This window comes from Triturus cristatus, chromosome 6 (genome assembly GCF_964204655.1).
Source record: "Triturus cristatus chromosome 6, aTriCri1.1, whole genome shotgun sequence".
NCBI classification, from domain to species: Eukaryota; Metazoa; Chordata; class Amphibia; order Caudata; family Salamandridae; genus Triturus; species Triturus cristatus.
The window spans coordinates 957,387,650-957,405,529 of NC_140589.1; the positions used below are offsets into that span (position 1 = coordinate 957,387,650).

At 44.3% G+C, this 17,880-nt stretch overlaps 1 protein-coding gene across 1 annotated transcript in view; it reads left to right on the forward strand.

The window, feature by feature from the left end:
- VTA1 (vesicle trafficking 1) overlaps positions 1–17,880 on the forward strand; it is a 341,069-nt gene that overhangs the window by 246,156 nt on the left and 77,033 nt on the right. The window contains exon 6 of the mRNA XM_085611654.1: positions 16,995–17,165. Coding sequence (XP_085467780.1) covers positions 16,995–17,165 — 171 coding nt within the window. The remainder of the gene's footprint in view (positions 1–16,994; positions 17,166–17,880) is intronic.

Here is a 17,880-nt window from a genome sequence, read left to right on the forward strand (position 1 = left end):
ACCTACATAACATCCTCGGTAGTGTTTGTATCCCAATGCATTTCGGGCTATTTCATCGCCCTTCTTCAGGGGTGCACTACAAATATAAACAACAACATTTAGACTTTGTTTTAAAACTAATTTCATGCCAATAAAATCATTACTCGTATAAATGTTTTGAAATTCAATGTCTTAATCGGCGTTTTCCCTCTAATAACTCCCAGCGCTAAACTGTTCACAATATACTTCCCTCCTTCTTTATCACAGTCACACGTTAAGGAAAAAGCACGGTCTTATCTCTCCCACAGCATATAGACCATAGGAAACACGTTCTGCATCCAGTGGCAAATGTAGAGAATGCATAGGTGACAAGGAACAATCTATAGTTGCTCACCCTAGCTGGTTGGTGAAGACCCCTTTGGTAGGGTCACAGAGGCTTTCCAGGCAGAGCCCGTCAGAAGATGTGCTTGCGCCTCTGCCTATCATTTGTGTGTATGTGACATGGCCTCAAACCAAAACACCTTCAAAGTCCATGTCTCCATTTCCTTCATGGAGCTGTAGCTGAAAAAATCCATGCTGGCAAACCCTTGGACTGTGGCTTCCCCAATCACTTGTACCACACTGTATCTAATGAGATGCTGGGAGGACGGGACAGCTGATAAACACTCTGGGGTAGCTAGGTGGGTTGTGACTATTAGGAACCCTTGTCTGTCTTTGTCAACTTGTATCAAGATTTAAGGGAGGGTCTATCCAACTGTTGGAAGTCGCAAACCTCCAGCCGCGGTCTGTGCAGGTAACAGCGGTGGGGCCGGGTTAGAGGGGATTTCGAGGGACGATGCCAAGGGAATATTAATTATTTATTTCATTTTCCCTCAGCATCGTCCCTCGAAATCCCCTCTTACCCGGCCCCACCGCTGTTTCCTGTACGGACCGCGGCTGCAAACGTCTCATTCTGTGGCAGCACAAGAGTTTCCTTGAATAAGAAACCAAATACAGATTTTATCAACAACTTTCCTTTACATCATTTGCATCCAATGTCCTTAGGTCCTCGGGTAGTGCAGGCAAGGTGTCCTGTACTGGACGCATGACTCTTCAGAGGAAAACAGTCCTGTAATCTGCATCAAAACACTTACAAACACACGCAATTAAATAACCCAGTAATAACCGGCTGTAAGGGTGTTTGAGGCAGTGCCCCCAAGTCTAGGCTTTGGGGGAGGATGAAGAAAAATGGCAGACTGATCTGCTTCACTCTGACTGCATAGCCTGCCAGCAGACATGCCACAGAATAATGATCCTATAGACATACACTGGGCATGCGAGGTCACCCCCGTTGCACACACCCAGTGGGGTTCTGAGAGGAAGCAATGAGGACAGTCAGGGTCTGTGAAAGCAGCAGGGTTTTCCAGACCTCCAAGTGAGGAGTCACTCACAAAGAGCCCTCATGAACTGAGCTGAGCCTGCAGGCGCTGAAGACTGTAGAGTGGCCTTGCAGATGCTTCTCTGGTGTGTCTCTTTCCACTGAACCTTGCCTGCCCTTGAGACTCTGTTCCAGCCTAATACTTGGTCTAATTTATGAAGGTACATGGCTTCCTAGCTGAAGGGCGGACGGCTGCAGCTGGTGGCTCCCTGACTCCTGAGGAGGTCTAGCACCATCGTCGTCACATTGCCTGCAGTGTCCCTCACCTCCCTCCTCTCTTATCTGACAGCACAGGGCACTCCTCCCAAAACCTGGCTGCTAGGCAAGTATGGAGAAACCTGTGTGAAAACCTTTAGCTGTTCAGAATTACAGCACTTACTGTAATGTGCGAAACCTGGATTGTGTGAAGCTGTCCCATTGTATGTGCTCCTACCTATGTGTGGGACATCATGATTTCTAGGATTTTCTAGGCAAGGAATGCTGTGTGGGGGACAGACAAGCTGTCTGAGATTGCTGGTGCTGGCTATTGTGTGTGAGACACATCGGGGGCCGTATCCTACATGCAACACATTTTCCTTATTTTCACCAGGCGTACCTTTTAAAAGGTGCACCCAGTGCAAACAAGGAAAATGCGCCGTATTAGGATGAATGCGCTGCCCCCAGGGCAGCCGCAAACTCGCGCTGCATCAAGGGCAGCACATTTGTGTGGAAAACGGAACAGCTGCTTTGAAGTCACTCCGTGTTTCGCTCTGCAGGTGGCATCCGCCTGCCTTTTAAGGGGGATTAGATAGCCTCCTGCAGGCAGGTGCAGTGAGTGACTGCACCCACCTGGATTTGGATGTGTGTGGGGTCCATAGTACCCCCCCTTCCAGAGGGCTGCCATCAGGGGGCGCATTGTCAGTGCTCCTCCTGACGGCTTCTTTGCCTCTGTTCCTATATTACGGTGCAGGTGCAGAAGCAAAGGGATTCCCTCATTTGCATGGCCCACACCCCCATGCAAATAAGGAAATGCCCTCTAATGATAGCGCTGACGCTTTACGTGCGCCGGGCTATTGGTATTACAGAAGGGGACGCACAAGCATCTGCGACACCCTTCTGCTATACCAAACTGCTCTGGGTGTGCGAAAGTGGACGCAAATGCCCGTTGCGCCCCCGAGGCACTCCGGTAATACGGCCCCAGGTCAATAAGATTATAGGCACCCCCTGGAATGAGAACCATCTTCTATAAGAGATTATTTTCAGACTACGGTTTTTGTCCCTGTGAGCCCTATGATCTGAATGAAATTATTTAGCACTCCTCCCGGGTCTGTCCAGTATTAATCCATTACTTGACTGTTATTCAGCAGAGTTCAGCTTTTTTCCAAACTTTTAGGTATCACTCCACACTCTTCAAAAAATAGAGGCTTTAATATCTCGCACACTTTAAGAACTACCACCTTAAAATTGCACCAGCCACCTCTGACACACACACACTAACTCACTTTCACACATGCTCTCACACAACTCAATTTGGAACACTTGCTTCCATGACGTTCTCTTCCATCCTGTTACAATTCCCGCCCACCCTCTTACCATTGCCTCCCACCCTCTTACCATTGCCTCCCACCCCATACCATTCCCTCCCACCCCCTTAATAATTCCCTCCCACCCCCTTAACATTCCCTCTTACCATTCCCTCACATCCCCTTAGCATTCCCTACCATTCCCTCCCACTCCCTTACTATCCCCTCCCATCCCCTTAGCATTACCTGCCACTCCCTCCCACTCCCTTACCATCCCCTCCCATCCCCTTAGCATTACCTTACCTGCCACTCCCTTACCATTCCCTCCCTTCAGTGACCTTTCCCTCCCATCCCCCTCACCTTCCCCCTACCCCCTTACCATTCCCTCCCATCCCCTCACCTTCCCCGTCGTCCCCTCGCCTTTCCCCTCTACCTCCATTATAAACCTAGAGAAAGGGACTTAGCCAAGGGTGGAATAGTGTTGCCGCAAACAGAGCAAACCTACAATACTTTGTTGCATATGAGGAGTCCAGCTGCACCGCGTCAGATAGCCTGCAGGTACTCATTAATAACCATGACAGAGTTCGGATGCCTGCACTCCTTGCTAAGGGAAAAAAAGGTCGAAAAATTCCAACATAGAAAGGGTTGAGGGAAGATTAATGTGTAATGCATTTAGGAATTTATTTAAATGGTATCAATTGCCCTGCAGTTTTATTGTACTGCAGTAAGAAATGACCCCACGTGGAGGTAGAATGAACACATTTCTTCCTTTTTCAGTACGGACACGTTACCCAAGAGGCAGTACGTGGCGAGTCACAGTTCATCGAGAGGGTATATATGGTTTGGTTATTTAAGTCAAATACTAAATTATTTTTCCAGAGTAAGTCGTTAAAAAAAGTTTGCTTGCAGGTCACAGAAAGGCTAACTTCATGATTTCTATTTTCTGTAGAAGTAGAAATTGGCCCACTGGGGCTTGAGGTGTGGAGACTACACGTACCAAAACCAATACGCAGAACCTTTGCTCGTATGTCTGTGCAGCTTAAAATGTTGAATAAACATGAAATAAAACGCCACTGTTTAGGGTGCTGACGACCAGCAAACAGCAATAAAAAAATAAAAACGAATGTGCTGCATTTTAAATAAAATGCTAAGAATCTTTAAACCTTTCTTAACTTCAAGCATAGTAATTTCTGACATTTCCCCCGTTTCTTAGCTCTAATTGTCACTCTAGTCCCTTTTTTAGTTCCATATCTTTACAACCACGCATTATTATAACATTTAACCAGTCTTGTGTCTGTTTTCCATTCCTTTTGGTAACCTTAAGTTCTTTCTTGTGTTAGAATACTAATGCAGTATTGCTTTGCCAATTTCCTCTGTTTTGACTGTATTTTTGTTTGGCTAAAAGGCCTGCAGAGGACAGACTGCTGTACTGTGTATTTCCCGCCGTCTGTCCCACCAACAGGACCTGCAACCTTCCCGTCGTAGTGCGTCACCTTATTAGTGGCTGAGAGCGCATTATTGTAGTGTAAAAAAAGGCGAGACACGGATGGTGTATATGTATGGCATCTGTAAAGTCTCGTACTCAAACTATAAGCGGAGGTGGGTGCTTTAAAACACAGCTGCTTGCATTACAATCACTTGGTTTATATTATGGGCACACGGGCTAAAAGTGCTCTTTGTGTGCTCCAAATGCCCGACCATGTTTGCCAGGCATTACAGGAAGATACTACAGGAAGATACGGAGAGCCTATGTGACCATAAATGCAACAAATACATATATAATGTGTGCAGCGGATAAAAGGAGTGCCCACCAAATGTGCTCTGCTTCTGTTTGCTCTGTTGGGGTTTGCTTTGAGAGAACCACCGCCTGGGAGGTCTGAAAACCATATTCGATGTATCTTAATAAGGCCCTACCTGCACTACAAAACTCAGGCTTTCTTACCCTTTACATATTACACTTTCGAAGCAGCTTATATTCCCACCTGGTTACAGTCAATTTGGCAGGTGGTGGGGATGAATATTGTTTTTATTGTTGCTCTTAATTTTCTGTTAAGATCAGATCATGATTATGCTCACTTGATCAGATCTGAAAGCCACACAATGTTGCATGTATTTTGAAGGAGAGTCCAAACTTCACCTGTTGCATGCTGTTAGAAATGCTAATGAAAATAAGCATTGGCATAGCCAATAGTTCTCGCCTTTGGGACTTTATAAGTGTTTAGCCATGCAACAGTTGATGTTGTTGCACCAAGGATATTGTGCTGCATAACTAAATACTTATAAAGGTCCCAAAAGCGAGCCCTATTGGCTATGCCAATGCTTGTTTTCCTGGCCACGGTTGAGGGGTTAGCACAAAAAACCTTCCATGATGGAGCATTGGTGGAAGAACTTTTTGGGGTTAGTTTTGTGCAGATATATATCAAATGGCGCCACATTTATTAGTGAAGAAAAAAGCACTCTTCTAATGGAAATAGTAACAAGCCCTGCTGTGTAATAATTTCACTAAAATCAAATGGTCTGGGCTAAAGCCAGGTCTAAAAATTTAAATCATGTCACTGAACGTGATTGTTAGGGGGTTCTTTGAAAGAGGTGAATAATTTAGATGATAAACAGGAACCGTGGGGAACAGTCTCTTGACTTCTAAAATGTCTACTTCCCAGTCCTATGTAACCCCATCTGGTGCAGGAAAATCAAACAGTCACGTTTCATGTGTGATAATTAGGGTTGCAGCGAGTCTATTCGCCAGACACGTCGCCAATCTAAACCTAGCGTGATACTGCATCACAGATCATACTGGAGCAGAACTGTTCCTCGAGTAAATAATGAAACCAAACTAACGCATTTTAACTAGATTTCAACACTTTAAATAGGCTTAATGTATCAATGTATGCATGCTGTTCTATATTAATTGAAATGCAATACATTTCAGTCGATTTGGGGCTTCGGCAATGCGCGCCTCTGAGGTAAATCCGCTAAAATTTTGAAAAACACAACATTGATCAGTAGTGACTTAAAAGTGAAAGATTAAAGGTGCATTACAGGTTATTCGCAGATCTTGTGCATTTCTGAAGCCCAACAGCGCCATCATGCGGACGGCTTCACCCTCATATTAAGCAGAACAAGAATGTCATTGTTGATCGCGTATGTGGTAGATAAATCTATGACATTCTTATAGGGGGTCAAGGCTGCTTGTCATCGTGGCAGGCGCCAACCGAAAAAGTGATAATCAGGCACAGTGGGCGTAACAGATTATGCCAGTGTGTGCGTAAGGGGCTATTGAAATATAAGCGAGAAAAATATATAATCAAGCACGTCGATATTGCTAAAGGAACAAGCAGTGATAAGAAAGGCAGATGCGGCGGCGAAAGTGAAAGTAATGGCCAGCGATGCGGAGAAAGAGATAAGAAAGGCAGATGGCGGCTGCGCGTGTGCACGCAAGCGTGCACACAGGCTTGAGGCCAGTAAAAGCTTGTGGGTAGCACTTTGAAAACCCCCTTACTAAAAGTCGAGCAAGCAGCGCATGCGCTGCTCTAGGCTCGACCTAAAAAATCACAAAAATTGTGTGACTATAATTGTGTATCTCTCCAAAAGGTCGTACTTAAAATTCTCTTAAACACCTTTAGAAGCAGTTTGGTCATCTTCTAATTTGTGGCACTTTAGGATGACACTGACCGAGGATGGAATGTGGCACCTGTGGGGTGTCAGTTTTTAAGAAACTCTGCCATTTTGATTGCTTCTTTTAGAAGGTTGAATTTGAGAGACAATATTACATAAAGAATATTTTCAACAATGCTAATATAACACCGATTTTTCAAGCCTGGAGTTTTCTGAGGTGTCTTTCTGTTTTTGTTGGTGTATTTTAATCGCTGTGGCTCCTGGAAATGATGTCTAAGGATACTGCATCCTCAGCGATTTCTTTTGAATGCGTTTGTGTTACTGGACAGTGTTTTTGTGAATGTGCGCAAGTGGAACCGTTCAGCGAATTTGTGGTTAGGTTTTGTATGCAGATTATTATCTTAGTTTTTTGGTCCATTTCTAAAGTTTTTAAGTTCTAAATAAACCAATATTTTAAATTGGAAACTGGTTTCAGGCGGTTTGGGAAGACATTCTGCTTTATATTTATAAAACGTGATGAAGGTGGGTGTCGTAGTTCGAACTGGGGACAGATAAGTGAGCTGAATGACTCCTGTATTTAAGAGATTAAAAGGGGGAGCATTTGGAAAACCTCACAAGACCAAGTTAAGCAGAAGGACTCGTTTCATATCTCGTGGCGAAGAGAAATGCTTTTAATAAAGGTATAATATACTATACTTTGTAGAATCATTTGACACTTTAGGAAGCTGCTCAGAAGTGAAAACTATGAGTACCTTTTGAAGTCACTGCACAATTTTAATTGTGTTCACTTTAGAACTTCGAGCTGGTAAAACACAAGTAAAATGAAACGCAGGCAAGGTAGTAAGAGCAAATTTATTGCTTAGCCACCAACAGTTCGATATTTACCTTAATTTAATATAAGAAAAATGTAAAACCAAGGTAGAGTGAGGATGTTTATCTGTTTCGCGTCATGATTTAAATTAAATTATTAAATGTACAAAAAGTGGCCTTGTATAGGCTTTATCGAAGGTGTGTTACTAGTAGGCAGAGCATACATTTTATAATTTTATTACACTTTACTAATGTTACTCTGAATCTGATCTGTGTGCTTTCATTATTGGTCGTTTGTTTTTACTGTGGCTGAGCCTAATTTTGACGAAAGTGTTGGAAATAGAGACGGTTCAAGTGGGTGATGCGGTCAGGTTGTGCTTTCATTACTGTATACATAAGAACCTTACGAGTTCTGTTGACATGCAGTTTTTCCCTGAATTATGTCCAAAGTGCTGAGCTTGGCTGTGTAAGCCCACAGCCGATCGAGAGGGTGTGCTGCCAGGCAAACAAGACATTTTGCCTGAAGTCCAGTGTTTCATAGCTTAAAGTTTAAAGACTGTCTCGCATCTGTCCCCGAAGGCGCCATTTTGTGTACACTGGCATTAAATCTGTGACTAGGGAAAGGGAGGTAGCTTTTTCCGTGATGAAGAGGTATTTCTTGGTCAGTGTGTAAGAAGTGTCCCAGTAGGGTTCAGTGGTGTCCTGTGAAGGTACGCGACCTTCGTTACAAGAAAGGGGTATTAATCCCTACTAAGTAATATCACTCATTGATTATGAGCTATTTGGAGAAACCAGTTTGGTAGCTCATGGTATTCAATACATTAATCATCATAAAAAACAAGGAGAGTGCAACAAACCATAATCTTACTCACCATGCATTTATTTTCATGATAATTGGTGAAACATGCAGTCTTTCTTTTATCAATTTTGTAGTCAGGGTTGCTCCAGAGGGAACGTGCATGTAGCAAGGGTGCTCAAAAGTGTGTGAGTGAAAAAGGGAGAGAGAATTCAGAGTGGTGACATAGGGGAACTAGACATAATTAAAACAATGGACTGGTTTTCAATCACCGTCCTACAAAGCCTGGCCACGTTTCACAGTATACAATCCAAATCATATAATTTCAAAATGACTAGACATCCTTTCTAGTATGGCATGTGGGGAGATTACGGGTCCCAGGCTAAAACAAGGGGGCGTCGACGTTTCGACCCGTCTTTGTGGCCTTGAGGGTGATTTAATCCTCGGCCGTGCGGATCTTCATCAGGACAGAAAGGGGCAACCTGTACGGGTACCGGTTTTTGTCATGTGCCTAAAATGAGTAAAAGCGGTGATAAGGAAGTTGCACTAAGGAAAACCTGTAGCATGTAATTGCATACAAGGTTGCTTACCCGCTACGATTCGCGGGACTGGGTTCTTCAATTTAAACCGTTGGAATAAGGTTCATAGTTCCTGTGTCCATGCGTATTAATCCGCTTGGGGATACGTTTTAGGTCCGTGTCTGAAATCTGAAGAATGAGGTCAAGGTCAATTACATATAATGCATGTATATACGGGACAATCATGCTCGTACAAATATGGGGTCTGTTTACCTTGAAGCAGAAGAATGCAGCATCCACTTAAGAGGAATTGTCTGACGGACGTCTAAGTATCTCAGTCAGCTGGAATTGATGCCACACTAAAATGTAATAAAAGGAACATAATTCACCCTCGGTTCTTGCTTGCAATCAGTAGATGCAAATTTGCGGGGGATACGGAAGGAAGTGAAGGGGAATTTGTTGAATGACCTAGTTAAGTACCTGGATCCGCTCAGTGGTCGCATCCGTGTAACGCCTCGAGTTACTGGCAACTGAAAGACGGCTGACCGTGAGGACGTATTAAGCCTAAGTACCGCGTCAGCGTGAGGTTGACGGCTCCGGTACGTAGAAGGAACAGAGTTGAAAGACTATACCGGGACCCGTGAACGACCTGTTTAGGTCGAAGATGTTTTCAACACGATTGCTCGGATATCCCCTGAAAAGGCATAAGGGTGACTTTGCGCATAAGGGGTGAGGGGCCAATAAGGGATTCCCAAACCACAAGGCAAAAATTATTGCAATGCATGTTCCAGACAATTCTGTTTCGACTCGAGAAAAAGAAGGTAAAAGTTATTAAAAACGGTGAGATAAAATGCAGTGCAGTATGTATAGTAAAACGCAGCAGTTGTATATCGTGAAGTACATGTTGTGAGCCACAAAGTATATAGGTTACATGTGATCTAAGTTGCAAAATGTCTTTTGTATCGCATTGCACCCAGGTCCTTGACTATTGGGTTACCCCATTTTTGTAATGGCGTCCTGTGAAAGTAAGCAAAGAAATAAAATTGAAAGGCCAAACAATTTATGGAAAGGAAACCCAGTGCCTGACCTTGGATTATGGGACAACTTTCTTGATAAGGGTTGGCCCTGCCTATGTGGTAGGGTGGGGGGAGGGAGATGGAGTGGGGAAGGTTGTTTGCTTATCTAATTATAGGTTACCAGCACAAATCAACGGTCACATCTTTGTCCCCCTCAGGCAAATATACAAATAGCCCTGGCATTTTATCACTGGTGCTTACGAAACGAAAGACCTAAATAGCACCATCATCGTGAGCTTTTCCATCTTCCCCTCTTTTGAGGAGCAGATGGGGTAATTAAGGTCTCTAATGAATGAAATAAAGGAGGACTGAATAAGACAGCACAATATATTCAGCTTAAGTCTATTCACTATTGTGGCGCAAATGAAACACCACCATTCTATAGATTGTGTATGTGTGATCCTGTGTGTCCACTAAAGGGGACCGCTGTATATGTAGGGTGACCTCAGGTTATTTTAGTCCCGCTGAAAGCTCTAACTTAGAAATGCTACATACATTTGAATGGATTTTATTTTTTGAATTAATGGTGTTTAGGTAGAGCATGATTCACAGCCAAGTGCTGGAGAGGAGATGGTGTATTTTCCATTCAGAAAAAGTAGTCTGCCTTGTTGCCTGTGATTCATAGGGATTGTTAGAGAACATTTGGGCCACCCTGCATGGATGTGACATGTTTATTTAGGCTGTCCGACATGGAGGTAAGAATGGTAAGAAAAGAGAATATCACCTGTAAAGTAAATATGAAATGCATGCAAATTGGCTGGGTGTGTGTTGCCCTCCCTTAGCCGCTCACCACCACCAATTCTCCTCCCAGATAAACTGATGATTACGTGAGGGCCTGAGGGTGATAGTAGGACGCACAACTATTCTGAATGTTTGCCAATCCTTGGAATGAGTCAAGTGTATATGTAAGAATTAGATTATTTTTGGTTCATTTGATGAGAAAAGATGAAACTGTGCTTTCTTGTGATCCCGGTCAGCCCTATCCTGGAAGGATTGTTTCAAGCTGAAAGCAGTAGCTCTTTTGCATCTTTGAAGAGGTTTAGATGCTTGTCTTTTATTTGGGTGTGGTTTAACAGTCTAGTAGAACTAAGGTTTCCCATTTAGATTATTGTTCCTGTAGTGGTTGGTCATGAAGAGGGTGGAGCTCTACCTCATGAACCACTAGCGGATTCAAAGTTACATTGAAGCTTAATCAGATCGGGCTGAGTGTTGTCTGTTTTCACAATTTCTTTGCATAAGGAATTCTTTTCTAGCCTATTACCTCAAACGGCTTGGGCAGCTCCTCTGTAATGTCGGAGGAGTGTCACTCCACTGCCCAGAGCCAGCAGATGATAAAATGATGTCACAGTGTTTTTATCATTTTATTTATCGCTGTCCCGAGCCACGCAATAAGTATCCCACCTTTCCCAGCCAATGTAACCGCCCACAGCCTAAGGCTTGTGGTTACGCGCACAGGCTCCACCTGTTTTAAATTATCATTCCCAGACGCGGGCGCGATAATTGAAAACAGATTGCCTGGTGCTCGCTCTCGCGCGCATCACTAGCGGGTTTATTCTTGTTTGTGTATGTCATTCCCAAACTTCACCTAACATAACATTTGCACCTCTTCCAATGGTGATTTATAGAACCAGTATGATTTTGTTCACGAAGATAACGTGCTTTTGTATCATATGTCACACTCTAATGGCAGCTCTAGGCAATTGGGTGATCTTAGTGCTTCGGAAAGGTGCCAGACTCCAACTACAGAGACCAGTGAGGAGCCCACCCCCGCCCTTCCGCCCCCTCTTCCATGGCCCGTTAAGCCTCTAAAAGTGCAACTAGAGGGCTCGAAGAGCTCATCGTTTATGCTCATTCAGTCCTTGAGGTCTCTGCTGAGGCTTTTAGGAGTTCCAAAAGTACCCACGGGTCAGAAGGGCGACAGCCAGTCCTCCTATACTTCATGCAGCATCACTGTCCAGATCGGGGCAGTGAGATGCATGCACGTACTGGGAGTGAATCCCGCCATGCTTAGTGCTGCTGACTGGAAAGACAGGGCTTGCACGGAGCCTCTTGTCTGATAGTGGAGCCCAGGTTGCAGCTATGCTGTTTGAAGTGTAAATCAGCGTGTTGCGCACACTAGTGCGGTAAAGAAAGTGGTTGGATGTCTGACAAATTTGACACACAAGGGGAGGAGACGATACTGACACATTCAGGGGCTGTCACGCATATATTCAATAGAAAAGCCACATCCGATGTGTAGAGCGCTGCACTGCCCGCCTGTGCGGCTTTTGGGTGTTTTAATATATAGAAAACGAAACAAGCGGTTGCACAGAAAATGCCCAGAATTTTGAGGGGGGGGTGGGGGGGATGGGGGGTACTTCAATTCGCTGTTCAGTAAAACACGTGAGCGCGCGGAAATCACTAAGCGAGAACCGCGGTTACCTGTTGAAAGTTAGCGAGCAGACTTGTGCTTTCCCTGTCTAGTGTTGTGGCCCCTCTTTCCTCCTGGACATCCGCCCCACCCATGCATCCAGCCGGTACAATCAGGTAAGGGTATCTGGAGCAGCCTCCAACAGCGTGCTCCTTCCCTCGCTATGCACATGTCTTAGCATGTTTCTTCTGGGCGTAGCATGTCCAAACAAGCACCCTTTGCCTCTCTACAAGCCCAACTTAGTTAAAACAATTACTTTCATCCAATTATGTGACCGATTTAGACCACACCCACGAAGAAACTGCTGTAAACATCGCCTCCGCAACTCAGCTTGTCGTGTGCTTCTAGCAATACTACTTCCAGCGCTCCACCACAGCCTAAACATCTTCTAGGCGCAAGGTGGAGCGGTATTAAAAACACTTCGACATGAACGTGCAGATCAAACGTGCCTAGAGCCCAAAATACACCTGCCCTTTTTTGTGTTTTTTTGTGGCCAGTAGAAAAACACAGCAGAAAAACAATCTGTGGAGGGATTTATTTATGTACGGGTAGGGTGAGCAGACTTTGAAAACCATAGACCAGGACATTTGGCAAAAATAGAAGAACTACAATTTCACAACCCAGGGGCACAGAATGACTTAGATGGCAAACATAGAAACACAGCCTGCAAGGTACTAAGGAAATACATTAAATGCAACTTTTAAACCCAGAATCGTGCAAGTTAATTAAATAGCTTTTTCTGAAATCCACAAAAACATGCCTCCTGGTGTTTTTAGTCGCCCTCTGGTGAAGCAAGCATTGGCATAGCCAATAGGTCTCGCCTTTGGGACCTTATAAGTGTTTAGTTATCCAGCACAATATCCTTGGTGCAACAACATCAAGTGTTGCATGGCTAAACACTTATAAGGTCCCAAAGGCGGGACCTATTTGCTATGCCAATGCTTGTTATAAATCGAAACGGGTCCTGCAATAGGACTATTCTCATTGCTAGCAAAACATGAGAGTGGCCCATTTGTTAACTACATTCAAATCATAGAGGGGCAGTCATATTGTGCTGATCTGTGGATCGCCACAAAATTACTGCATGCAGTTTACGTCTATTTTCCTTCGAGATAGGAGGAGGCTGATTGTTCAAGATATGCGGGGGTGGGGTAGATACATGGGGTTGAATAAAGGCTCACAACTCAAAATTTGCACAGCAGCAATACATGATTGTCCAGTCAAATACTTGATTTAATGAAAAAAGAAAAATATATAGATTAAATTCAAAATATTTCCAGTGCCACAGCGCTATCTGAGAAGCAAGATCCCACGGGGCCATTTGGCCCTAAAATCTGTCTTAACTGCACCACCAGTAATGGAGCAACCGGCCTCTCTGAGCGCATTTCCTTCGCGGGCGCTGAGGCTGCAGCGGCTGCCTCTGATAAGTTGTTTGCACTTTGCCATTAGGGCTGCAGTCAGGTGTGATTGAGTTCCTCACACATGGTCCTGCAGCAGCCAGGGGTTCTTGATGCTCCTCCGATGATTAGTAAGTTCCCTGGGTTCCTTACCATAAAAGAGGTGAGAGGACGGTGCAAGGATCTGAGTGCTGGTCCTCAATCACTGCTTCGACCCACTTGGTTCACCACTGTGGCTTACTTCCTCCTATGGTCTCAACCGGACCTTGCTTCTTGCTTTGTCTTTACGCCTCCCCCCCCCCCCCCCCCAAAGCATACAGGGTCACCGGTTCTCCTTTACGCATGGGCTACGGCCCAGTAGGCACAGCAACAAACTTCCCAGCAGCTGACTTGATACTGAACACAGGCTACAGCCTGATATATGCGGCAACAATCTTCATGTAGACCCCACTTTGTTTAAGGGGTTGCTGAATTAATACTTTGCACAACTGATGGCCCACTCGGTGCATCAGTGGTCATGGCTGCCCTACTCTAACATATGAGGGGTTGCTGGCTTTTCCCTGCACACCGGCAGTGACCTCCATCGATGCAGCAGCCGTGTCCTCCATGGTCGTTATGGGGATCCACTGTCCAGGGTTTCTCCATTGGACCTCGTTCCCTCCAGTGCTCTTCTTGCTCTCACTGGGCACACCTGTCTGGGCAAGCATGCAGGCACTAATACTCTAAGTTTCAAGGGCAGGTTGTCTTGGATTACCCTGGGTGATGTCACCTCTCCCAGCTGGGAGACTAGCAGCCTTGGCCCCCAGTACTGGTCATAGGCAGAAGTCTTGCAGAGCTTCTCATCTTCACACAGCCCAACTGGCTGCTTGAAGATTTACAGTTTTTGGGGTCTCAAGCTCCCCTTCTTATAGTCCGTTTCCAGACACCAAATTTGATTTAGGGTCAGAGTCTTTGAAGTTTATGTTGGGGTCTTTTGTTTCCCTTTGCAATGCCCTCTCCTCTTTTCTCCTTTCCTCCCAAAAACATTCTGACAGAGCAGGAGTGACTCCAAATCTGATAGCCCCACAACACAGGCCATGGGAGTGACTAGAGGTTCATACCTGAATGTCAGCCACAGTGATATTTGAATCAAACGGTTACCCCAGGGCTTCAGCCCTACTCCTTATGATTCTCTTATCAGCCCACTCGCCTTCCTAAGATGTGCCCAGGCCCCTTCCCAGTCTGAATCAAAGAAGTGTACTGAAGAACCTGGCTCTATCTTCCTCCAGTGTGCCCCACCCAGCTTACAGGAATGCAGCAATACTCAAATCTGTCTGAGGGGTTTCCACTACCTCTTAGCTTCATGTTTATTCACTCAGTCTTGGGTCTCCCAAAATGGAACCCAGAGTATTCCATGTTTTGGACCCTTCACAGGAACAGATACCCCCAGCACATGCATATAATATACACGCACTGCACAGTACGTATGCCTGTATTGTACCATTCACAGGCACACATACACCCAGCACATGTATACCACAAACGCACTGTGCAGCACTACACACAAAACTGTAGGCCAAAAGTGAGATGAGCACACAAAAGCGTTACTTTAAATGAGTGAACCTGTCGGCCTTACTCCAGTGACACAGGTAAAAAGGACCTGTTCACTCCTACTGATCACTACAAGGTATGTTGCCACCACCTCACTCATTCTGTTAAGTCTTGACAAAGGCAGTAGCCTTTCAGCAAGATGAGGGTAACGCTTTGGGCACCTGTCCCAGTCCAAAAAGACCAGAAACTGTGAGACAGGCCTATGTCATGACTCATCCGTTTTCGTCCATGACAGCAACATTTCAGCTATAGTGATCCAGACATTATTACATTTGGACCACACAGGGTAGCTGTGCCCATCAATCACTATGCGAACGACTTTTCCATCCCAACAGAATGAAACTGTCTTTAACTTGCCGACGACATAATTCTGCCTTTAAGACATACATTTTCTGCCTGTGCAACTCCCTCTGAGTGTGTGTAGGAGGTTTTGTGCTGCTGAAAAATACTGTCTGCTGGTGTGATACTGACTCTGGAAAAGTTACTTTTACCCGGGCTACATTATACCTTTTTAAGGTTATGTATATGTGACTATTTCCCTGTGTCTAATTCTCAGTCTTTGTGGCTATTTGCCAGTTTGGATTGCATGTATGTGTTTGTTTGAGAAGGACATCTCTTTCCTAGAATATGTACTCGGTACACAATGGAATAGGCAGGTGAGCTATGTATACTAAACGTGCAGTAGCTAATATCTCTATATAATGCATCTCAAGCACTAGTCAGAAAGCCTCTAGGATTGCAACCACAGGCGTTTCAACAAGGTTTATGGTATAAGGTGATTACTAAAGGCTCACCCAAAAACTACAGACCTCTTCTGTACTTCTTCCCTGCTAACACTCGAGTCCCATGAAAGAAACTAGTTGTCGGCATTATTAAGGATCTTCTGTTAAAGAACTTACTTTGTGAATATTATAAGTGCTTAACTGAACACTCTGCTTTATTGTTTGTTCTGACATTATATAATCTATATTTGATGGGATTTCGGACCATCTCTTACCATCCATTGGTCTGTTCTTGTATAATTTACATTTTTTTCTAGCCACAATATCATACATCATGGGGCAATGGGGGAGCCCACTTCAGCCATTGGCTAACTACACTGTGAGTGACTAGATTCTGCTCTTTATCGAGGAGCGCATCCACACACAAAGTAGTTCCCGTCATTACCATGGACTACTATGGCATTGTGTGCTTTTTGAGTTCAATATATATGTCTGCCTCTAGACATTTTTCATATTGATAAGAGCCAAGCAGATCCCACCAACGCTAACGTTTTTCAAAAAACATGACAAAACAAGCATTAGAAAAGCCAATAGGGTGACAGTCAATGCCAGGCTCAGTGTCTTTGCCAAAGCTTATAGCATGTGTGGTTTAGTTTAAGTAGTAACAGAGGGATGTCCATCAGCTGCTGCTAGTCTGTTGTTCACCTTTCTGTCATCATCACAGTTCGTGGTGCTTTTGGTGTGCTTTTGCCTGCTTGTCTCCTTTGCCTAACTAGTTTCCTTGAGTGAGGATACAGCCCAGGATAGGAAACGTATGTCCCCCCAGAATTTCCATCTTGCCAAACTCAGCAGCTTTGTAAATTGTTTTATTACATTCTTACTGTGTGCATGTACACCACAATATTTTTACATCAGTGATGTGCATAGTAGTATACTGGCTCATGATAAATGTGTTTGAATTTTATTAGACCTCAGACTTCTTCACAGTGAAATGTCAACGTTGCCACATTAGAGTTCAGTAAGAATCTTTATTAAATCATACCAAAAATAAGAGACTAAGGGAAAGTCAAGATTTTTAGATCACCACATACATCCACCTTGTGACTGACTGATCATCTGCCTGATGGCAATGCATCACCGCTGTTTATTTCTATGCCCGCAGAGGATGAAGATGACGAAAGTGGCTTCGCTTTTCAGCCTCCACCTGCAGCTCATTCGTCGTCTTCCACATATGTACCTGGCGACATGCCATCGAGCAATTACACCGGAATACAGATCCCTCCTGGTGCCCATGCTCCAGCCAACACTCCAGCTGAGGTGCCACATAACACAGGTACGGAATTAAATTCTTGAGAAATGTTTTCTTCTTGATCGGGGTGTCAAGAACAAATAGAACGTAATGTAGGACTGACGGAGATGCTAAGTTATGGTGCTTGATGGAAGCCTTTAGCTCATTTTATCCTGTTTCTCCCCTATGAATGTTGATGTGTTCGATATATGGGAAGGAAAAACAAATGTGAATCTCACAATCTTTACAGTTACTTCCTTTGTCTCCAGTGGTCACTTGTCAGCATCTTCTAAGTCTGGCATACTCATTGATGACCTTGGCAGGCTTCTTCAAGTCTGTTTTTTTACCGTAAGCAATAATGTGTAAATAGTCTTCCATTTAATGCAGCTTTCTCTCAATGCTGTTCGTTGGAGAAATCTGCACAGCCAGACTGGATACCTCCTCCACAACCTTCAGTAAATATGCCTGGCCTACGTGATTGGGGGAATGAGTGCTTCTCATTGCTCGTCATCTTACTGTGTGCTTAACTCATGGAATTAGTTGGCAAGGTCATGAAAAAGAGAGATTTCAGCCCATAGCCTGTTGGAATGTAATATGGAAGCAACAGGGGTTCAGGGAATCATTCAAAAAAAGAAAAATTGTAACACCTGACGACCCAACACATAAAGATCAATTTTACAAAAATTGAAAAAATAATGATAAGGTACCCACAATCGTTTGTCAAAGTATGTTTGTTAATGAAAAAATATACAAAATGGAT